Source organism: Sturnira hondurensis, unplaced genomic scaffold, assembly GCF_014824575.4.
Source record: "Sturnira hondurensis isolate 20B ecotype Veracruz unplaced genomic scaffold, ASM1482457v3 Scaffold0001074, whole genome shotgun sequence".
Lineage (NCBI taxonomy): Eukaryota > Metazoa > Chordata > Mammalia > Chiroptera > Phyllostomidae > Sturnira > Sturnira hondurensis.
Window position 1 is genome coordinate 3,455,682 of NW_028073705.1, and position 24,257 is coordinate 3,479,938.

General features: G+C 38.2%; 1 protein-coding gene across 7 annotated transcripts in view; it reads left to right on the top strand.

Annotated features, from left to right (window-relative positions):
- Positions 1-22,948, top strand: part of MTRF1 (mitochondrial translation release factor 1) — a 62,262-nt gene extending 39,314 nt beyond the window's left edge. For 3 of the 7 annotated variants that reach the window (XM_037060350.1, XM_037060343.1, XM_037060336.1), the window contains exons 8-11: positions 10,356-10,492; positions 13,738-13,836; positions 17,171-17,281; positions 22,642-22,948. In XM_037060350.1, coding sequence (XP_036916245.1) covers positions 10,356-10,492; positions 13,738-13,836; positions 17,171-17,281; positions 22,642-22,758 — 464 coding nt within the window. In that variant the 3' untranslated portion in view covers positions 22,759-22,948. Of the gene's footprint in view, positions 1-10,355; positions 10,493-12,845; positions 12,896-13,737; positions 13,837-17,170; positions 17,282-22,612 lie in introns of those variants that run through there. The other 4 variants (XM_037060386.1, XM_037060359.1, XM_037060368.1 and 1 more) reach the window with 3 other exon arrangements.
- Positions 22,949-24,257: the final 1,309 nt, after the last annotated feature.

Genomic DNA, 24,257 nt, shown 5'->3' on the forward strand with positions numbered 1-24,257 from the left:
TTGTTTTGATCTTTTTTTTTCCTTATATAATTCCCTTTAGCAATTGATATAATAATGGCTTGGTGATGATGAATTCCTTTAGTTTTATCTTGTCTGGAAAGCAGTGTATATGCCCTTCCATTCTAAATGAAAGCTTTGCTGGATAGAGTAATCTTGGATGTGTAGGTCCTTGTTTTTCATACTTTGAATATTTCTTGCCAGCCCCTTCTTGCCTGCAAAGTTTCCTTTGAGAAACCAGCTGACAGTCTAGTGGAACTCCTTTGTAGATGACTTTCTGCTTTTCTCTTGCTGCTTTTAAGATTTTTTTCTTAATCTTTAACCTTTGGCATTTTAATTATGATGTGTCTTGGTGTGGTTCTCTCTGTGTTCATCTTTTTGGGACTGTCTGTGCTTCCTGGACTTCCTTCACCAAATTAGGGAAGTTTTCTTTTATTTTTTTTTTAAATAAGTTTTCAGTTTCTTGCTCTTCCTCTTCTCCTCTGGCATCCCTATGATTCAGATGTTGGAATGTTTAAAGATGTCATAGAGGTTCCTAAGCCTCTCCTCATTTTTTTAATTCTTTCTTCATCCTGCTGCTGATTGAATGCTTTTTCCTTCCTTGTGTTCCAAATCATAGATTTGATCCTCAGCTTGATACACTCCACTGTTGGTTCCCTGTAGATTTTTCTTTATTTTACTTAATGCAACCTTCATTTCTGCCTGGGTCTTTTTTTATACCATCAAAGTACCCAGTGAGTTCCTGGAGCATCCTGATCACCAGTATTTTGAACTCGGCATCTGATAGGTTGCTTATCTCCATTTCATTTAGTTCTCTTTCTGGAGTTTTGTTCTGTTTTTTTTCATTTGGGCCATATTTCTTTGTCTCCTCAATTTGACAGCTTCCCTATGTTTGTTTCTGTGTATTAGGTAGAGCTGCTTTGAACCTGTGTCTTAGTAGTGTGGCCTATTATAGAAAAGCACACGTATTTAGTTGTATGGAGTGGAGCAACCTGTATTACAGCTGTTGTTTTGCATTGGGGAGGGCTCACTGTGGGGACAATACCTCTGCCTGGCTTCTGGAGTTTTGCCTGGGAGGAAGCTGTCTCCCTGCACTCACACTTCACTTTCTCCCCATATGCCATTGGTACCCTTCCAGCTATTGCCTTGGTGCTGAATCCCAGAGAGGGTGGGTCTGCATGAGTCCTAATTCTGTTGTGTGCCCTTTAAGAGGAATCTCGTGAGAATTCCAAAGTTTCTTCCACTGCCCCAACCCCCACTTGTTTTTACAGCTAGAATTTATGGGAATTTATCTTCCTGGTGCTGGAACCCTGGGCTGGGTGGTCTGGACTAGGGCTGGGATCCCTTGCTCCCAAGGTATCCCTCCCATTTTTTATCTGCCACATGTGGATGTGGGACTGCTTGTTCCTGTCTCCATGCCAGTCCATGTCTCTAAGGCTTTCTGCACCTCTCTGCATCTCAGTGTATCCGCCCCTCCTACCTGTTGGATGAGTGTGGCTTCTTTAAATCTTTGGTTGTCGGACTTCCACACAGCTCGATTTTCTGACTATTCTGGTGATATTTGTTTTGTAGTCTAGTTTTATTTTGTGTTATAGTTGCATACGGAGGCAAAACGTGTTTACCTATGTCTCCATCTTGACTGGAAGTCTCATTTTTCAAATTTTTTAATTTGTTTTAATCTTTTAAATTTCTTTTAAAATTCATTCCTACATTATATGTATATAGTTTTAAAAGTCCAGTGGTGAAGTCCTATAACAAAAGACAGCAGCTCCCTGGACTTCTTCCTCCCCTTCTTTCTTTCCTTGACCCTAAATTTCTGTTACTCAGACACAACCACTTTAAGCTCTTTTAGCTGTTTTTGCTGGTAATCATCTCAGTGTTTCTAAATAATAGTCAGTTTAATTAAGTAATTATAAGATTATATATTGACTAATAGTAGATGAGGATTTTGGCTCTATCATAATAAATATGTTCCCCTTCCTAGTATATTTGTATTTTGGCAAAATTAATCTTTAATGTTTTTATATAAGAAGCAGGTAAATAGTGTTCCCTGCTGAGCCAAGTAATATACTGTGATTTCAATTCCTAAAGTTAATAATTCCCTCGTCGTTTTTTTACCTTGCTTAGTTGTTATTTTCTTTTTTGATCCAAAGTCTTCCTATAACTCCTGAAAGCTTTATAAACTGAAATTAACCCAGTTTTCTTCGGGGCTAATGCTTTTTATACAAAAAAGGATTTTATGTATTTATTTTTAGAGAGAACGGAAGGGAGGGTGAAAAAAGAGGGAGAGAAACATTGATTGCTTGCCTCCCATATGGTTCCCTAATGGGGGACAAAACCCACAACCTAGGCATGTGCTTGACGAGGAATCAAACCTGCAACCCCTCCGCTGTGAGGATGACACCCAGCTGGGCCACACTGGTCAGGGCACAAGGCTAATGCTTTTGATGACACCTCTCACAGACCACTCCATTATCCTGCTCCAGTTTGGACAGGTTGCTCTCCTGGGCCACAGAGGTTATTCTAGTCACCAACAGCCAGGGAATTCCCTTAATTTCTATTTTGTGTTGGAGCCTCCTATTTCTTGGATCCCATCTCATCTTTCTTGGTTTAGAGAAGCTCATATTTAAGTTGCTTCCTGAGAAAACATGCATGAGATGTAAATATTTTGAGACTTTCTACCTCTGAGTACTTTTTTTTTAAGTACCTTTTTTTAAAAAAAGATTTTATTTATTCATCTTTAGAGGGGAAGGGAAGGAGAGGAGAGAAATATCAATGTATGGTTGCCTCTCATGAGTCCCCTGCTGGGAACTGGCCTGCAACCCAGGCATGTGCCCTGACTGGGAATCAAACCACGATCATGTGGTTCGCAGGCCTGCGCTCAATCCACTGAGCTACACCAGCCAGGGCTGAATACTTTTATTCTCACCCTTCATTGATCATGAGCACTTGTTGAAAATCATTTTCACTTGGAACATTTAAGGCTTTTATAATTTATTGTATTTGTTACTTTCAATTTGGAAACTCATGCCCTTTATTTTATTTTTCATTGGATTTATTGGGGTGACATTGGTTGATAAAATTATATAGGTTTCAGATGTACAATTCTCTAAGACATCATCTGTATATTGTATTGTGTATTCACCACCCCAAGACAAGTCTTCTTCCATTACCATCTGTCCCCCCATGCCCTCCTCCACTTCCTCTGCAATCACCACACTGTTGTCGTGTCCATGAGTTGGGTCTTTTTAATGCTTAGTCTCCTCACTTTTTTCACCCAGACACATACCCCCCGCCCTGACAGCTGTCAGTCTATTCTCTATCTAGAGATTCATGCCCTTTAATTCTGGAAATATTCTTCAATCAATTTTATCACCATTTTTTATCCTCAGAATTTTTATTAGTCAGATGTTAGACCTCTTAAATTTATTGTTTTATTTTTCTTTTTTCCTCTTACATCATGTATCACATTATTTTAAACTTTTTTAGACTTTTATTCCCTGAATTGTTTCTTTTTCATAGCACCCTTTTGTTATCTTGTTGATGCATTTTTCTTACTTTAGAATACTTTCTTACTTTTCTTACTTTCTTATTTTTCTTACTTTTCTTACTTTCTTACTTCTTACTTTACACTCTTGCCCAAGTGTACAGGGTCTGGCACAATAACACCCCTTTTTTATTACAAAACCTTTTATTACAAAATCATGAGCATGTAATTCTATAACATAACAATATCACACTCAAGCACACCATATCACATTTTAGGTGAAATGTTCAAATTAAAAGTTTAAATTATTATACCCATATTTTTACCCTACCAACCATACTCAAGTAAGCATCACTTCTGCCAGACTCTGTATTAATTTTAGTTTCCTTGAAGTTTTTTTTCTGCTTCCTGCAGTGTCTCTATTTCCTCTGAATTTATTTTTCTTGTTTGTTTCAGTCTTACTTTCATTTTGGAAATGTCTAGGAATCCTTGGCTGCCTGTACACATTTAACAATGAGGTTCTAAAAGCTTTGAGTGCATGGGTGCCACTTACCCACTAGTAAGTTTTACTGCAGGGCAGTTAAGTGATTAATCAGATTTTTAAAAATTAGGAACCTCCAAATACCAGTGTTTGTAGATCTTTTTTTTTCTTTTTGGATAATTTCTCCTGAGAAGGATCATCCAGGGTATAACAGAATAAGGTCAAGATTTCACTATTCAATAACAAACTTTTACTAATGTTGTTTTCAGTGCCATGCTTCATATTTGCCCTTCTTTGTATCTAATCTCAAGTCTTGAACATTCCTCATTTAATTCTCTAAAGACTACCACTTGCCTCCTACAGATTGAGAGCGGAGACTTGAATTTCTACTTCAAGACTCTTTTTAGTTCCCAAATCCTTAACTCCCAACTTCTGAACTAACTGATGTCTTAATTCCTAAACCTTTCTGACACTCAGAAGGGCAAATAGGCTTGTTTCTGATCATCTCTGTCAACAGGGCACTAAGTTTCACCTTCCTCCTCTCTACTAAGCCATTTATTGTTCTTCCATTTGCTTTTTCTCTATATATATTGTATTTGGTGAGGCAACTGATCAATGTTTTCTTTTTCTCCTTCTCTTCCCCTGTCTCTGAAAATAAATAAATCTTAAAAGAATTAGGACAGAAATATGCAAATTAATGGATATTTGTGTTTTATTTTGTGAGATACTGTTCTATATTATAAGCAGCCTGTAATAATTAGCTTAAGATTAATTAAAATGAGAAAAAGTAGGGTAAAAGGTGATAATAATTCTGATGAAATGAGCCAGAATACTTTAAAACATATTAAAGGATTATAAAACCACCCTGTGAAGCCATAAATTACTTAATTTACAAAAAGTGACTGTTGTTTGTTTTGCCAAACTTAACCTTGGGCTAAATTATTTTTTAGCTACTTAGATCTGGTTTCTGTTCATCTGTAAAACAGGCCTCAAGGCTTAACCCTCAAACCTTTCCTAGGCAAGGCAATTAAGGCCTGTTAACTCTTATGAATCCATATAGTTATGAGCAAGTGACTTACAAGTCATTGTCTTCCTACTTTGAAGTTTGACATGATTTCAGCACCTACTACAAGGAAAACTCAGCCTTTCTGCTGTTTCTTTCATCCCAAGACCCTTAGAGTGGAAAGTATGTTCTTGAAGAATTATAGGTCATTCTTCCATTTTCTTCAAGCACGTGGACTCTGAAGAATCGCATTTTTTCTAATCTCCTGCTTCTATATAACTCCATTTTTATTTAACCTTTGATTATATATAACATGTCATTTAAGAACCCATCAATTAAAAAACAAATGACTTTTATTCCTATGAAGAAATATAAAACAATACAGTTAATTGAACTATGCCAATGATTGTAAGATGCAATTCAGAGAGGTTTAAAAAATTTATATGGTATTTTTCTCACTTATAATTGAAAATCTTTTAAATAATATATGTAGTTACACAGCAGATACCATTTGGTACTATTACTACCTACAATTTTGGAGTCTCCTGTAGAGTACTGAAACAACACTGAGAAAACTTATTTTTTCCAAAAGCCCTTTTGTAGTTTTTTAACAAGCTCAGCACCTTATTTCAACTGGTCCTCTATTATTTAGCACACCTTTTCACCCCCCCAAATCCTCCTTTCTTGAGGGAGTACTTATGATTAAATACTCCCATGTAGGAAGGTACTGATAAGATAGGATAACAAGATTCTCTTAGGAATTACTGAGCTGCTAAGTAAGAGTGTTATACTATATGAGTTCTAGCCTGAGCTGTTGGATAGGAACAGTGCAGGAGTCTAAGCAAAAATCAGTACAGGTCTCCTGACAAGGAGATGAATTTCAAAGAAATCTTATGACTGTCTAGCTATCTCGAAATGGAAATTTTCCTATTCTTTTAGGTGGTAAAAAAAGGATACCAGATTTAAGACAGTGCCAGGCAAATGCCTGGAAGATGGAAGCCAGTTAGTACTCCAGCTCAAACACGTGGCTGCAGTAAAGCTGTCAAGAAATAAGTTTAACCTGGCAGGATGGCTCGGTTAGTTGGAGCGCCGTCCTGTACATCAAAAGGTTGTGGGCTCAATTCTCAGTCAGGGCACATACCTAGGTTGTTGATTCCGATTCCTGGGTGGGTAGGGTATGTACAGGAGGCAACTGATCAATGTTTCTTTCTCCCATCGATGTTTCTTTCTCTTTTTCTCACTCCCTCCCTCCCTTCCTCTTTCTCTGAAATCAGTGGAGATATCCTCTGGTGAGGATGTTAAAAAACAAAGAAATAAATTTGAACTAAAAGGCGGAAAACCTGGGGTCCTTAAAGTGTTAGTTGGTGTAGATTGTAGCTTATTTAGACAGGGTGAAAACATAGTGTCACCGACCCTTGTGGATCAGGGACCCAGAACCAAGGTCCTTCCATCCAGTGTCTCTCATGCCAATAAAACAATACAGAGTTCAATAAAGCATAACAGAAACTTCATTCTTTGATCAGGGAATGGAGGAGGGTGAGCTTGCACTTAGAAAGCACCTTCTCACCCTAGTGAAATAATTGGGTAATTTTAAAGAATCGGGGAAAGACTAAGAAACATATCAAGAACCTAGAGAATCAGATTTCTTCAGGGAGGTACACATTCCATAGGAAAGGGAGCCTAAGTGCAGTTAGCCCTTCCTTCTGCGCACCACCCAGAGTATGCTGGGCAGAGCTTCCCTTCCACCTCCAGGGTGATTTTAATATGTCAGTTAGTCACAGGTCATCTAAAGTTCACTTATCTTTCATCCTGATGGTATTTTCCAGCTTAAACCAATTTCTTCGTTGTGGTTCTTGAGTTTCTTATCTGGTTCCTATCTACAAGCTTAGCTCACTCTAATAAACCTGTGACTTTATAGTCAATATTTGACAGGAGGCAAAAACATACAATGGGCTAAAGAAAGTTTATTCAATAAATGGTGCTGGGAAAATTGGACAGATTCGTGCAAAAAAATGAAATTAGACCACCTTCTTATGATGCACATAAGAATAAATTCAAAATGAATCAAAGACTTAACTGTTAGACTCAAAACCATAAAAATCCTAGAAGAAAACATAGGCAGTAGAATCTCAGACATTGCTGTAGCAGTATTTTTTCTGATATATCTACTCAGGCAAGGGAAACAAAAGGAATTACATCAAACTAAAGTTCTTCACTGCAAAGGAAGCCATCAACAAAGTGAAAAGACAACCCACTGAACAGGAGAACATATTCTCCAATGATACATCTGATAAGGAGTTAATATCCAAAATTTATAAAGAGCTCATAAAACTCAACACCAAAAAAACAGTCTGCCCTTTCTTGATTTCAGCCTGTTTTTTTGTCGGGATTATGTTAGAAACGTAAGAGAAAACAAGAAGACAAGAAAGTCATTAAGAATTTTGGGGTTGACCCGGCTGGTGTAGCTCAGTGGATCAAGTGTGGGCCTGTGAACCACACGATCACGGTTTGATTCCCAGTCAGGGCACATGCCTGGGTTGCAGGCCAGTTCCCAGCATGGGACTCACGAGAGGCAACCATACATTGATATTTCTCTCCTTTCCTTCCCCTCTAAATATAAATAAATAAAATATTTTTTTTAAAAAAGAAAGAATTTTGGGGTTGAGAATTCAGGTGGCACAATCCCTTGGCAGTAGTTTGGAGAATGGAATTTTATAGACATTTTTTAATCTGTAGCAAAATAGTTACTGCACTATCAGTGCAGTGGACCCTCTGATGTACCTGGGAGCAGGATTGCACACAGACCTTCCTACAGGTAGCTGTGAAGTTCAAAACAGCAGCCTAAAGTTTCAAGGTGTCACTATTCCAGGGCTAGATTTGGGCTACTTACTAGGCTCCACAATGGGCTGAACTCGCCCAAATTCAGAAGTTGGCTACCTGAAACATGATGAGATGTGTTGATTAGCTGGATTTAGAACCAAGACAATTGAGAAATATTGACTATAAACTCTTCCTTTGAAAGAGTTTGAGCAGTTTCTTTTCAATGGTTTCTGTATTTAAAGTTATTTTTAAAACATAGCTCCATGTGTATTTGTGATTTAAAGTGGAAAAGCTGCCTACTCAGGTAGGACAGAGAATGGGGTACTACATAGCAAGTGACAGTATTTTGCTCTTTGTTGAGCTACAAAAGTAGTATCTGGGGACTTCCACCAAGATGGAGGCATAGATGGAAACACTGTGCCTTCTCCCACAACCAAGTTTGAATACAACAAAGGTTTAGTAAACAAAGACGCAGCCAAAGAACAGAAAACTGAACTATACGGAAGTCTGACAACAAACCGTTCAACCGGGACCGGTAAGAGGGGCGGAGCCAGCAGCAGAGCAGGGTCGGACAGGAAGGACCCCACCCACCCACCCAGGCGACCCAGGTGCACAGGCAGCTGGGGTAGCATCACAGACCCAGTGAGGGTGCGGGGCAGGCTGAGCGTGGTCACACATTCTCGCGCAGATAAACCAGCGAAGGTGTGAGCAGTGGCACGGACCCCTGCAGGTCCCAGTGGCGAACCGAGAACCGTGCAGGCCCCAGCATCAAACCCAGTGAGGGTGTGGGTCAGGCTGACCATGGTTGCACATTTGTGTGCGCAGATAAACCAGCAAAGGAGTGAGCAGTGAGATGGACCTCGCAGCCCCAGCGGCAGGAGGAGGCAGAGGGGACCACCATTGATTTCCTTTGACCCTGCCCCCACATACCCAGGAACTGAGTTGCCCCACCCTGGTGAACACCTAGGGCTCCAGGCAAAAACAGTCCAAAATATGGCTCAAGAAGAACTCAAAAGCCCCAGAGCCCCTAACTCTAAGCAAAAAAGAGATAGCGAACCTCTCAGATGCACAGTTCAAAATACTAGTGATCAGGATGCTCACAGAACTGGTTGATTATAGTCACAAGTTAGAGGAACATATGAAGGCTAAACTAATTGAAATGAAGGGAAATACACAGGAAACCAATAGTGATGGAAAGGAAACTGGGACTCAAATCAAGGGAATGGACCAGAAGGAAGAACGAAACATCCAACCAGAAAAGAATAAAGAAACAAAAATTCAAAAAAAATGAGGAGAGGCTTAGGAACCTCCAGGACATCTTTAAACATTCCAACATCTGAATTATAGGGGTACCAGAAGGGGAAGAGGAACAGCCACGAGTGAAAAACTTATTTGAACAAATAATAAAGGAGAACTTCCCCAGTCTGGCAAAGGAAATAGACTTCCGAGAAATCCAGGAAGCTCAGAGAGTCCCAAAGAAGTTGGACCCAAGAAGGAACACACCAAGGCACATCATAATTACATTGCCCAAGATTAAAATGAAGGAGAGAGTCCCAGAAGCAGCAGGAGATAAGGGGACAGTCACCTACAAAGGAGTGCCCATCAGACTGTCAGCGGATTTCTCAAAAGAGACCTTACAGGCAAGAAGGGGCTAGAAAGAAGTGTTCCAAGTCATGAAATCCAAAGACCTACATCCAAGATTGCTTTATCCAGCAAAGCTTTCATTTAGAATGGAAGGACAGATAAAATCAAATTCAAGGAGTTCATCATCACCAAGCCCTTATTATATGAAATGTTAAAGGGACTTATCTGAGAAAAAGAAGATGAAAAATATGAACAGTGAAAGGACAGCAAGTCCTCACAGTTATTAACCACCACACCTTAAACAAAGGAAACCAAGAGGACAGCTAGATCAGGAGTGGAACCATAGAAATGAAGAACACATGGAGGGTTAGCAACGGGGGAGTGGGAGGAGGAGAAGGGGTGAGAAGGTACAGAAAATAGTATAGACAGCAGGTAGAAAATAGATAGAAGGGAGGGCAAGAATAGTAGGGGAAATATAGAATCTAATGAACTTGAGACACGTGGTCATAAACCAAACGGGGGAATGGTGGGGAAGGGGATGTGCAGGATGGAGGAGAATGAAGGGGGGGAATGGAACAACAACTGTAATGGTATAGTCAGTAAAATATATATTTTTTAAAAAAGTAGTATCTGGATGAGCTGGGCTGGAGAGGCAGAGTTCTGAGAATGAAAGTATGTGTAACCACCATCAGATGCTACTGCTTTCAGTCTTCTCACGTGAAATATCTCATTTAGATATCAGAATCTAGATGGCTATCTACTGCTCTTACCATGGTAACCCAGGTGTGGTTTCTGAAGTATGCTAAATCCAAAATGTATTTAATCCTTTGTTATCTTTTCCTGATTAACCTTCCCCCCTTTAAAATATTCCTCAAGTCTGTCTTTTTTCTTCCAGTTTTATTGAAGTATAACTGACACCTCACTTCTTCCTTAATTTGGCTTGTGAAGGCTACAGTTTACTTCTGATCTCTATTATTTTTTAGGGCTTGTAGTAGAATGCCAACAAGAACGATCACAAATAAAAAATAAAGAAATAGCTCTGCGTGTGTTGAGAGCTAGACTCTACCAGCAGATTATTGAAAAAGACAAATGTCAACAACAAAGTGCTAGAAAACTGCAGGTAAGATTTGGTATGATCATTTAACCTCTGTACTAAAAGTTGTGTTGTATAGAAAATGTAGTATTTGTTTTTGATTGAAAGGACTTTTAATAGAACATAGGGAAACATGCTTCTTTGTAAATGAGCAATATTTTAGGTGCATTTGGACTGAGAGATTATGACTAAAATTGGACACACAAGCTTGTGAGTGAGTAGATGCCATATGCATAAAAATTATTCCCCAGTTGTTTCTCTCCAGTGTTTATATCATAGCTGTCTTGAGAGGAAATTAGTGTAAAAAATGAAATAATTCTCTGGAAATTAAGAGATTTTTTAAAATCTAAAAAACCTATGTTTCATAACTCTGTGAGATCAAAAATGACATTGCAAAAAACTGGTAACAGTGATTGCTACGATGGAGTCTAGGGCAAGGAGTAGAAGATTTATTTTTCATTATATACCATTTTGTACTTTTTAAACTTTATACTGTATACAAGAACAGTATTATTTATTCAAATATAGAAATAGGTTGTAAGCACAATGAATAGATGTCATTGTTTTAGGTAAACAAAGTGTTCTATGATTTTAAATCCTAAAAAACATAATTTGTATTTAAGACACATTACAGGAGAAAGTCAAACCTAGAAATAACTGTGCTTTGGGGTCATTTGCAGATTGGTATGCAACCGTAAATTTGGAAGATTTTGTGGCTTTATAGGATAATCAGTTCCATAAAACTAAAGATTCTTTTTGCCTGGATGTCCTAATCTTTTTATACGTTTTTCCTTCTGGTTTCCCTTACCCACATTCTAATCTGCAAGTAGTTAAAAGCAACAGGATAAATAATATGTTACTCTTCTATTAGTGGTAATCCCGGATTGTGGCTCAGCATCAGTGTATACATTTACAGATAAGAAAGCTCATTTGTGAACCATTACTTCTTGGCAAATGAGCAGTAATATAAACCTTGTGAAATCTGCCACATTCGATTTAATAAAAAAGACATTGGATTTACTTGCCATTTGCCGTCTTGGCACTAGAGGTTTCACATCTTATTTTTTTAAGATGTTATTTATTTCTAGAGAGAAGGGAAGGGAGGGAGAAACAGAGGGAGGTATCAATGTGAGAGACAAACATCGATCAGTTGCCTCTCATCCTGTGCCACCTGGGTATCAAACCCACAACCCAGGCTCGTGCCCTGACTGAGAATCGAATCAGCGAGCTTTCACTTTGTGGGCCGACATGCAACCAACTGAGCCACACCAGCCAGGTTTCACATATTAATTTTCAAAATAAGTACTTAAGATTGTCATTACAAGAATTGTATGTGTATATTGTCTTTAGTTGTCTGGTTTGAAAGTCCAGAAAAGACCTCCATGCTTCCCAATTAACTTGTCCATCTGTTTGAAATTTCCTAGTAGGTATTTTTAATGCTTAGAAATTTTTCTTCAGTTAATATACACAGTAGCTTTTATATGGAAGGCTTTATGTCAGGTTCTCAATCCTGGCTCCACTTATTACCTAAAGAGCTTTGTAGATGTCTAGGTCCCACCCTCAGAGATTCTGATACAATTGTTGTAGGTGGGGCCCTGGGCATTGATACCATACTTTGGGATAGTAGTTTCCAAACCTGCTGGTTCCAGAATGGATGGCCTAAGGAATGTTTTTAAAATGCACAATCCCCTCCTTGGCTGGTGTGGCTCATTTGATTGGAATGTTGTTCCATACACTGAACGGTTGTGGGTTTGATTCCTTGTCAGGGCACATGCCTGGGTTTCGAGTTCAATCTTTGGTCGGGGAGCCTGTGAAAGGAAACCAGTTGATGTTTCTCTCTTACATTGGTGTTTCTGTCTCTCTCTCCTCTACCTCCTTTTTCTGAAAAAGGCAATGAAAAAAGTGTACTCAGGTGAAGATTTTTTAAAATTTTTACATAAATAAAATACACAATTCCTGATTCAATATACCTGAGCTTGGGCTATGGAATCTTTAATTTTATAAGACTCTCCTGATGATCAGCCATATTAAGGAGTTTAGTTTCATATTATTTACTTTAGAAAATAAGCTATAGAAATGTCTCTTTTTATCTCAAAAGGTAAAAGGAAGTGAGAGGGTGTTGTGTGTATCATATGTTGAGGTAAGAATAAGAATATAAATAATCATAGCATAAGGTAGGCTTCGGTGTGCCATGAAGACTCCAAGGTGTAGAGTTTCAAAGGAGGCAAATAACATATTTCAATTTTTTGTACCATGAGTGGCAAAGATGGTGGGAAAGTGTTAGGGAAGGGCACCCCTCGAGATGATTTAGCAATGTTCACAAACACACGTAATAATATGGTATAATAAATAGCCTTAAAGAGGTACACATCATTTTCAGAAATCACATTGGGAAAGTTGGCCACATTATGAAGTGCCTTGAAGTCTGAGGTGAGTTGTGTCTGCTTAGTAGATAAAGAACCAAAGAAGAGAATTGATCAGAAAACTGTGCTTGAGGAAGACTACGCAGGGCAACATAATGTAAGCAGAGAAATGGAAGATTAACCAGATTTTGTAGGAAGTAAAGAGCCCTGACTGGTGTGGCTCAGTGGATTGAGCACCAGCCTGTGAACCCAAGGGCGGCCGGTGGTTTGATTCCCAGTCAGGGTATGTGCCTGGGTTGGGTTGTGGACCAGGTCCCCAGTAGGGGGCGCTCAAAAGACAACCACACATTGGTATTTCTTTCTCTCTGTCCCTCTCTTCTCCTCCCTATAAATAAATAAATAAATAAATAAATAAATAAATAAATAAATAAATAAAATCTTTTAAAAAATACTTTAAAAAAAAGCTGTAATAAGAGATTCTTGAAACCTATGGAAATGGGCAGGTAGAGAATGGGATTAGTTTAAGGAGCTTTTCAGTGTCTTTATCAAAGCCTGGCAGATAGTAAGGTCTCATGAAATGTTTGCTAAATTGCAGGATGTCAGTTTTCTACTTGGATCAAAGAGAATATTGTGGTGTCATTTATAGAAACTAAGGAAGAACTGATTGGAGTAGAAAGATAATTGGTTTTATATAATTGGAGTTTGAAGTACCAAAGAGACGTAAATTCTTATTCCATAACTAAGCTTTAAAACTTAAGTTCTGTCCATTCTTGCTCTTTGCTACTTTGTATATATAACTTTAGAAAATATTTAAACTGTTAAAATACAAAAGTAATTTATAAGTACTTTTTTCATTGTAAAAAGTTAATTATAAAGTTCAAATATGAATTGCTTTTTATTATGGCACAGGTGGGAACAAGAGCCCAGTCAGAGAGAATTCGGACATACAATTTCACCCAGGATAGAGTCACTGACCACAGGATAGCATATGAAGTTCGTGATATTAAGGTAATATCACTGAGTATGCTTTATGTAATTTAACTTTCAACTTTTGAAGAAAGTATAGTCAAATTCTAGAGTAATGTCTAAAACCTCATCAAATAATGACTCAGCAAGTCATTAAGCCAGTTAGTACCATAAAATTTGCAAACATTTTTATTACTTTGCTGGTAAGAAACATGGTCTTTATGTCAGTTTGGAACAGCTGTCTTGTAAATTCTAATTTCTTGGTTGTGCAGTGACTGTATATTAACATATTTTAAATATACCCATATGTCACTTAACAGGCATGTATTCTGACAAATGCATCAGTATGCAATTTCATCATTGTGAAAACATCATAGGGAGCACTTACACAACCCTAGATGGTATAGCCTGCTACACACCTAGTTATATGGTGTAGCTTATTGCTCCTGGGCTATAAGCCTGTTCAGCATGTTACTGTACAAAACAACAGGAGATTAAATCAGACACAGAGGAAAGTGCTGCAATCAAGAGACAGGGTAAAGGCCAGATGTATGACACTGCTGCCGGAGTAACAGGGCCTGCTGTTTTACAACAAACATCTTTTTAATGAGTGGAAAAAGTTATGCATTCTAAGACAGTAAAAAATATGGTATAGTAAATTCATAAACCAGTAAAACAGTTTATTATTGTTACCAAGCTTTATGTACTGCACAAAATTGTATGTGTTATTGTTATAAGATGAGCAGTGCAGGAAGTTTGTCAGTTTGTTTAAAGCAGCATCACCTCAAATGTAATTCTTTTGTTTTCCTTTTTTATTGAATTTATTGGGGTCACTGGTTAACAAAATTATACAGCTTTCAGCTGCATAATTCTACAGCACGTCATCTGTACACTGTATTGTGTGTTCACCACGCCAAGTCAAGTTTCATCATCATTCATCCCCACAATACTCTCCTCTACCTCCCCTACTCCCCTCTCGCTCTGGCAGCCACCAACATTGTTGACTGTGTCCATGAGGTTTTTTTTTTGGCTCAGTCCCTGCACCTCCCCTAGCACCCCACCCCACACAGCTGTCAGCCTACTCATCTCTGAGTCTGTCTTTGTTTCTTATTAGTTTATTTTGTTCCCTCATGAGTGAAATCATATGGTACTAGCTTATTAAACATGAGTAATTCATTGTGCTCTGACCTTGCAAGGACTACAATGTTACAGTGTCAATGATGAGGAATTTTCAGCTACTTTATCACCTTATAGGACCACTGTTGAATATGAGATTCTCTGTTGACTAAAAGGATGCCATGCAGCACTTGACTGTATACATATATACATGTGTGCCAGTTTTCTACTGCTGCATAACAAACTAATATAAGTCACAGACCTAGTGGCTTATAGTAATCCCTATTTATTATCTTATTGTTAGTGTAGTTCAGAAATCTGGGCATGACACAGCTGAGTTCACTGCTCTACATCTGACAAGGCTGAAATCAAGGTGTTGGCCAGACTGCGTGCCTTTCTAGAGCTTCAAGCCCTCTTGCAAACTCATGTGGTTGTTTGCAGAATTCCATTTCCTTGAGTTGTAGGACAGAGACCCCCATTTTCTTCCTGGCCATCAGCTGGGCAGTGCTGCCCTCAGCTCTTAAAGACCCATGCAGTTGCGTGCAACATGGCCCGGGATTTTTTAAGGGCTCATATGTTTAGGTTAGACCCACCTGGATAATATTCCTTTTTAACTTAAAGTCAACTTAATCACTGGAGTGATATTCTACCATATTCACAATTTCTGCTTGTCCTTAACAGAGGGAGTTATGCAAGGTGTGCGCACTAGGGGGCATCTTATATTTCTGGGTACCACAGTGTGTATTCATTAGATTGAGGTGTTAACAGATGTGCATATGGGGCAAAGACCGTGTCATTTTGGTTTGAACATTAATCTAACTAAATCCCATCTAGCCAGGACTGACATTATGAACTGACATTCATACATTAATGATGAAGCACAGAAAAATTTCCCTTTTGCTTCCATTGGTCAGGGAAGTGAACTAGTTCCCATATAGGACTATATGGAAAAAACAGGTGACAGAAGATTTTTATCATTTTTCTGGGTGGCATGTGATACCTATGACTTCTTTCACTTGATTCTGTTTCATTTTGTACTCAAAGTCCTAATTTTACAAAGGAAATGTCCACATTTTTAATATTTAGAAATTTCTATATGTCTTACACCATTTCCTCTGTTTTCTCAGCAATTTAAGGCTGTCTTGCATAGGAACATAATTGCCTTGTTGAAAAGAAGAAAATATTTGCCAACTTCCCTTTGCTCAGGAAACACACAGTAAAAACCAAACACATTTGGTCACAATGTTCTAATTATATCATGATCTTTCAGTTATTTTCCTAGTAATGGTGATGATTTTCTGTGAAGCAGTGATATTTTTTTAGAAGGGCAAATAGGTGCTCGGTATAATACTCAGTTATAAAACAAGCAGTTATAAAATATCTGACTTTGGCTTAAAGAGCAATGTGTTACTACTAACCATATAAGCATGTCAGACTCAGAAATGATAAGGAAAATCATATTGGTATGCTCTAATAATCACTACGGAGCTTACTGGAAAAAAAGAAAACATTCCATATTAGTGAAAGGAACAAGTTTGAAGGTGGCATTAAAAATAATTGTAGTGTCTTGACTGGTGAGGCTTGGTTGAGCATTGCCCCCAAAGCAAAAGGTCTCTGGTTCAGTTCCTGATCAAGGCACATGCCGGGGCTGTAGGCCTGGTTCCCGGTTTGGGCGTGTGGGAGAAGAAATGGCTCAATATTTCTCTCCCTTTCTTTCTTCATCCCTTCCCCTCTCTCTAAAAATAAATAGTAAGTAAAATCTTTTTTTAAATGTTGTAGTAAAACATTAAAATCTGCATGCAGGGCAGTAAAAACACTAGTTTAGGAATTGAATAATAGTTAAGTAACTGAATAGTTGTAGAAAAGACAAGAAAGCCCTGGCTAGTGTGGCTTAGTGGATTGAGCACAGGACTAAGAACTGAAAGGCCACCTGTTCAATCCTCAGCCAGAGCACATGCCTGGGTTGCAGGCCAGGTCCCCAGTTGGGGGTGTGAGAGAGGCAAGTGATTGATGTCTCTCTCACACATAGATGTTTCTCTTCCTCTTTTTCTCCTTCCATTCCCTTTCTAAAAAAGTAAATAAAATCTTTAAAACTAAAAAAATTTTTAAATTTCCTTTAGAAAAAGAAAAGGCAAAAAGAAGTTGCCTTAACCCCAGGGCAACTTCTGTAAGAATGGAAAAAGGAAATAAACTGAATGTCTGGGGGGCCCTGCATCTCTCATTATTCTAGACGCTGACCTTCTCCCTACTCCTCCCACAGTTCTTGATGGAACTCCTCTGTTCTTACCTGAGCATGCTCCTGACCCAGGGCAATAACCTGATTTCTTTGGGAGGATTTCCAAACAAGCCCCAACCAATGAGTTCCTTCTTGGTTTTTAAAAATTTTTATTATTTATGTATTTATCTTTAGAGGGGTAGGGAAGGAGAAAAGGAGAGAAATATCAATATATGGTTGCCTCTTGTGGGTTCCCTGCTGGGAACTGGCCTGCAACCCAGGTATGTGCCCTGACTGGGAATCGAACCTCGATCCTTTGGTTTTTGGACCTGTGCTCAATCGGTTGAGTTTCACCAGCCAGGGCCCTTCCTGGGTTTTTTAAACTGAAAACATAGAGGATCATCCTCTCCCTTGATGGCTAAAGTTGAAATACATAAAAGTTTACAAGTTTAGAGGCTACCTTTCCACCCGTGGGGAGAAAGGAATCTGCAGCAAGACAAGAATGGAGCTGATATATTGAAAGGAGCAAAAATGAAAACTAAATGAAACATATCCTGGTAATATGAATCCTCATATTTATTTATTCCCAAGACCCAGCTTCATTGCCAAGATGATAGCAACAGCCCTGTACATTCTTATCCTTGGGGTCTGTAAGGTCACCCTGAATTCTTATGAATTCTCTTGTGGGTATTGTTATTTTTGTTTTAGATAATAAGCACAGACTACCATGTAATATATAGTTTTGTATTTTTATTGTTTTCTCAAAGTCCATGTGCAGATTGCTTAGCATCAGCCTATCTCCTGCCCTTTATTCCATTTACAGTGGAAATTTCCCCTTGCCCTGGGCTTCAAATGTACAGTTGGCCTCTCACAATGCAGAGGTTGGGGGGCTGACTCCTCCCACCCTGTGCAGTTGAAAATCCATGTTGAGGTAGACTCCCCCAAAAAACAGTGACAGCCTACTGTTGACCAGAAGCCTCACCAATAACATATAATACATCAATTAAGTAACATAATTAAGTAGATTAACACATAATATATCACATGTATTGTATACCATGTTCTTATAATAAGGTAAGCTAGAGTGCTATTAAGTGCTATTAAGAAAATTATAAGGTTCGTGTTTCAAATCATTTGAAAGCAGGTTATAGGCCTCAAGACCCTTGTCCCTTAAATATTCCAGCATAAGTATTTTCTCAAATATTTTCTCAGGTTCTTTTCTCAAATTATAGGAAATATCAAAAAAGTTTGCCTATATATTTATTGAAATAAAAATCTGTGTATTAGTGGACTCATGCAGTTTGAACACATGTAGTTCAAGACTCAACTGTACTTGTTTCCAGTTTGAAAAACTGGAAAAAGAATGAGTATGCACTTTCTTCATACTTGTTCTTCCTATCTCTATTGGAGAAATACTATTTACTTTTTAAGATCTAATTCAAATTTTTTTCTGTTCTGAACTCTTTCCTGATGTACCTTTTTTTCAAAATTGATGGCTCCCTTAAAACCCTTTGTTTATTTTTAAATTTCTTGCATTTTCTAGCTCCCCCACTAAATTATGAGCTCTTAAAAAGTAGGATTTATAACTCCTTCATTTTAATTCTTTTTATCTTTTGCACTCAAGTTAATCCTATTGAACTGTGGATATGATTATTAGTAAGAAATAATCAGTTGCATAATTTCCAAATGATGATGTCACCTTGGCAATACTATAATAATATGAGCTTCAGAAACACTAATTTTATAGGGAATTTTCATATTATGGTGAAAATGATATAAATCTTATTTAAAAAATTTCATTTTAGTGCTTTTACTTTCTGTTTTAAGTTTAAGTAAAATTTTAAGTTTTACTATATGCTTGTGTTTTGTGGAATACAAAGATAGTAAGGCATATGTTCTCCCCTATAGTTTAACTTGAGAGATAACTTAAGTGTGTGTGCTTAACTTGAAATTCAACTTTAAGACCTTTTAAGAAAGACTAAATATAAGATTAGTTCATGCCAACATCAAAACTTTAAATGTTTTATAATCCAGATGCCAACATTAGAGTATTCCCATTAAGCCAGTCTCTAAATTTTGAGCATTTCTAAAATATGAGAATTTTCTAATTTACTAATCCCAACAACTTTATTCCACCAAACTTCTATAATGCAGGAAAGGTACTTGAAGTCGTCATTTTAGTCATTTCTCATGAAGGAACTTTATGGAGGACTAAAGGGAAGTCTAACTGAAATAGTTTTCATTCAGCGGAATTATTTGGAGAGTAATGGAAGAGAAAAAATCATCAGAAGTTTTTATTTTGAATTTCTGAAGCACATGTGTAAAGACAAGTTCAGTATGCGCCCTATGTCTAGATGCAATATTTAACATTTTGCTACTGGCCTTCTCTTCCTCTTCCACCTGCTCTTTCCATATATACACCTGTGTTGCTATTGAATCATTTGAAAGCAGGTTATAGGCCTCAAGACCCTTGTCCCTTAAATATTCCAGCATAAGTATTTTTCTGTTATAAAGAACTTTTAGATTTTAATACTGTATTTCTAATTTAAGGGGAAAATGATCATAAACTACTTCTGGATTAAGTAATTTAAATTTGGGGGGTTGGCATAAGAAGTGTGATCTGGAATGTTCTGGGGAAGCTTTAGCTAAGCCAGGTCCCCATTATTTGGTAAGGCAGAGAATGTCAAGGAGTGGTCTGCCCATTCACCTGGAATTGCAGTCTTTTTTCCCTTGTGAAATAATGTGATATTAATGAAAAGGGTTGAATTTTCAGGACAAGAATAAAAGGCCTTACTTTTTTTTTAGGGTACAAGAGGAGAAAAGGATTCAGCAAACATAGCCTTCCTCTTAAAGATGGTTTGAGAGGTTAGAACTGTGTTGTCAGAAGTGAGGAATTTTAAAGAGAGGGAGGTGATACATTTCAGAAGTTGACTCAGATCTCTGTTTTATTGTCTCCTGAGTTATTGGAAAAATCCAAATCCTACAAGATTGATTTTTATACAAATGCTAATTTAAACAATTTAAGATAGATGATAATTCCATTTACTCTTTGGGATTCACTTTACATACTAACAAAAGGCCATACTAACCTGAATTATGTGGTATAGGACAAGTTCACTTGTTCTCTTTATAAGCCTTTTTTAAAACCATCTATAAATTAATTTAAACGTTTTTTCATCTGTTACCTAGGAACTTTATAACATTGTAAAATTTAGTGTAACAAGATTTATAAACTTCTTTGTAAATTCCTATTTAAAGAAAAACATTATTAATTATGGTACATTTAGAGCATAAACTGCTTCTTTTATTTTATTTTTAGTTTTTTTAAAATATATTTCATTGATTATGCCATTACAGTTGTCCCATTCCCCTTCACTCCCCTCTACCCTGCACACCCCTCCCCCACCATTCCCCCCATTTCGTTCATATCCATGTGTCATAAGTTCTTTAGATTCTGTATTTCCCTTAGTATTCCTGCCCTCCCCTCTGTCTATTTTCTACCTACCGTCCATGCTACTTATTCTCTGTACCTTCTCCCCCCATCTCCTCCTCCCACTCCCCTGTTGCTAACCCTCCATGTCATCTCCATTTCTATGGTTCCACTCCTGATCTAGCTGTCTGCTTAGTTTGCTTTTGTTTTAGGTATGGTTGTTAGTAACTGTGAGTTTGCTGTCCTTTCACTGTTCATATTTTTTATCTTCTTTTTCTTAGATAAGTCCCTTAAACATTTCATATAATAAGGGCTTGGTGATGATGAACTCCTTGAATTTGATTTTCTCTGAGAAGCACTTTATCTGTCCTTCCATTCTAAATGAAAGCTTTGCTGGATAGAGCAATCTTTGGATTTCATGACTTGGAATGCTTCTTTCCAGCCCCTTGTTGCCTGTAAGGTCTCTTTTGAGAAATCCGCTGACAGTCTGATGGGCACTCCTTTGTAGGTGACTGTCTCCTTATCTCTTGCTGCTGTCTCCTTTATCTCCTTATTTTTCATTTTAATCTTGGCTAATGTAATTATGATGTGCCTTGGTGTGTTCCTTCTTGGGTCCAACTTCTTTGGGACTCTCTGAGCTTCCTGAATTTCCTAGAAGTCTATTTCCTTTGCCACACTGGGGAAATTCTCCGTTATTATTTGTTCAAATACGTTTTCCACTCGTGGCTGTTCCTCTTCCCCTTCTGGTACCCCTATAATTCGGATGTTGGAACGTTTAAAGATGTCCTGGAGTTTCCTAGGCCTCTCCTCATTTTTTTGAATTCTTGTTTCTTCCTTCTTTTCTGTTTGGTTGTGTCTTTCTTCCTTCTGGTTCACTCTGTTGATCTGAGTCCCAGTTTCCTTCCCATCACTATTGGTTTCCTGTGCATTTCCCTTCATTTCAATCAGTTCAGCCTTCATATGTTCCTCTAATTTGTGCCTAAAATCAACCAATTCTGTGAGCATCCTGATCACCAGTATTTTGAACTGTGCATCTGAAAGCTTGGCCATTTCTTGGTCACTTAGAATTATAGGCTCTGGGACTTTGAGCTGTTCTTGAGTCATAATGTTTGGTCTGTTCACACCTGTTATGTATGAGGGGTGGAGCCTTAGGTGTTCACATGGGCCAGGTGACCCAGTTGCTGGGTTGTGACGCTGTATGTGGGGGCAGAGTCAGAGAGGGAGAAAAATGGCACTTTGCTTTGCTCCGCTCTCTCTCAGATTTCTATCCCCTCTGTGGCTTCCCATAAGCAAATTATGCCCCTCTGGCGCTGGTTCTTGGGTGTGCAGGCCTGTGCATCCTTCACGACCCTGTGGGTCTCTCCAATGAACTCTCTGTGAGCCTGGGACCCTCTCCCGGCCCCTTGACCCCGAGAAAGTCTTTCCAGTTGGTGCTTTCAGGCTCGAATTCCTGTCGCTGGGGCCCTAGCCTGAGCAGTCTTTCTCACTGTTTGCTCCTTCACTTGGTTTATCTGCGCAAGAATATGTGACCGCAGTCAGCCAGCTGCCCTGCGCCTTCACTGGGTCCACCCGTCACCACCCCACACCTGGGATCCACCAACCGCCTCCACCTCTGCTCCTGGGTCAGTTGACCGAACCATCTTTCCAGCCCGACGGAACTCCAATGCTGACTCCGCCCCTCTTCCCGGTCTGGCTGAGTGGTTTGTTGTTGTCGGACTTGCGTACAGTTCAGTTTTCACTGTTTTGGCTGTGTTTTTGTTTCTAAAATTTCACTGTCTTTAAAGACTGTTCTGTCTTTAAATTTAGTTGTGGGAGAGGGGCACAGTGTTTTCACCTATGCCTCCATCTTGGCCAGAAGTCTTAAACTGCTACTTTTCAATAAAAGTAAAAGTTGTGAATGATTTGTGTCAATAACAATGAGCATCTTCCAAGTTAGCAGTTGTATTCATTTTACTGTATATTAGTAGTCCTTTGTTGCTATTAAACAAGTGCTGTAAAGAAATGACATAAATACACATTTAATTCTTTGCTTCATTTCTCCTTTATTTACTAATCAGATTTTCATAATAACTCTTTCTTTTACCAGAAGTTTCTGTGTGGGGAGAAGAACCTGGATCAGCTGATTCAGAGACTGCTTCAATCAGCAGACGAAGAAGCCATTATTGAAGTTTTAGATAAAAACCTTAAATCAACAAGATGCTGATTTATTATTACATAAATGAAATGGACCTATGACAAGAAGCTGACTGAGGCATGGAAATCTTACAGAATCTTCCTAAGGAACAGCTAAAAATACACAATACTCATATGTATTTTTTAATGAATCGAATCATATTTCTTGACCTAAGAGTTTATTTTATGTTTTTGTAAAGCATAATCCATCTCTTCAAGGAGAAAACAAACACCCATAATTGAAAAGAGAAATGAGGTCTTCAGAATTAGGTGATTTTGGACAGGTCACTTGTTCTGTTTATAGACCCTTTTTTAAAAACCATCTATAAATTTAAACACATTTTTCATCTATTACTTCAGGACTTCATGACATGGGAAAGTTTAGTGATGAAAGAACTATGAACTTCTTTGTAAGCCCCTACTTAAAGACAGTGTTGTTAATCCTGTTACAACTAGGGCTTAACTTGCTACTTTTCAATAAAAAAAATAAAGTTGTGAAGAATGTGACTCAGTAACTATAGGGGACCGGCTTGTTTTGGTCTGGCAAATGTGACTCAGCTCTGTATGGAACACCTATAGAAGGGAAGTGGTGGGCAGGAGCCAGACCTACAAACCAAGTTTTCCCATGGGAATCAGGCCTAGAAAATGCATACAGACTGTTATGGCTTGCTCTTGCTTAAACTCCATCACCCTGGTCTAAAACAACAAATATGTATTGTCTATCTTCAAGATCATTTCCAAAGCCTGTGTGAATTTCCCCAAGGACAGAGCTAATCAGCTTGCTGCCTTTTCCTTCTGCATATGTTACTTTCATTTCCTTGATTGTACCTAAAATATAGACAATAATCTATGTAGTAGATAATAAATCCTTCTTTGATGTAAAACCTCAAAGAAGAGAAAAACAATAAAAGCCTGTCTAGGCAAGGGTCAGGGCGCTCTCCTCTTGAGAGTGGCCATGCCGTTCGTTCCCTTTTTCTCCACAGGATTGCTATCACCTGTGCATTTATTCTCATCATCAGTTACAACAGGCGGACTCTGCTGGCCAGAGTCTGCCACAAATAACCATGAGTATCTCTAGGATACAGATCATAAAGCTCCTTGAGAGCTGAATGAATTCTGTGCTGTACAAACTGCAAGCCAAAATCAAAGCAGAGACTCTACTTGGCTTCTGTTTCTTATTGTTCTTTAGCTTCATTTAATGAATATCAACAGATGTAGTATAAATTGAGTAATTTACTGCTATCAGTTTTGTGCACTGATATGTAACAAACAATAGAAATGATCCCTGAAAGTATAGTCTTTGTGCACTGATATATAACACCTAGTCCTTACCTCACAGAGATTGAGTGAGGAAGCCAGACTATAATCATCAACTCTAACTAATACAAAGTGGCATGGTGTACAGTAGTCCATATTGTCCAAAGAGAAGTATATTCCAAGGCCCCCAGTGAATGCCTGAAACCATGGATAGTACCAAATACATACACAGCAGGTCCTCGGATAATGTCATTTTGGTATAATGTTGGTGGA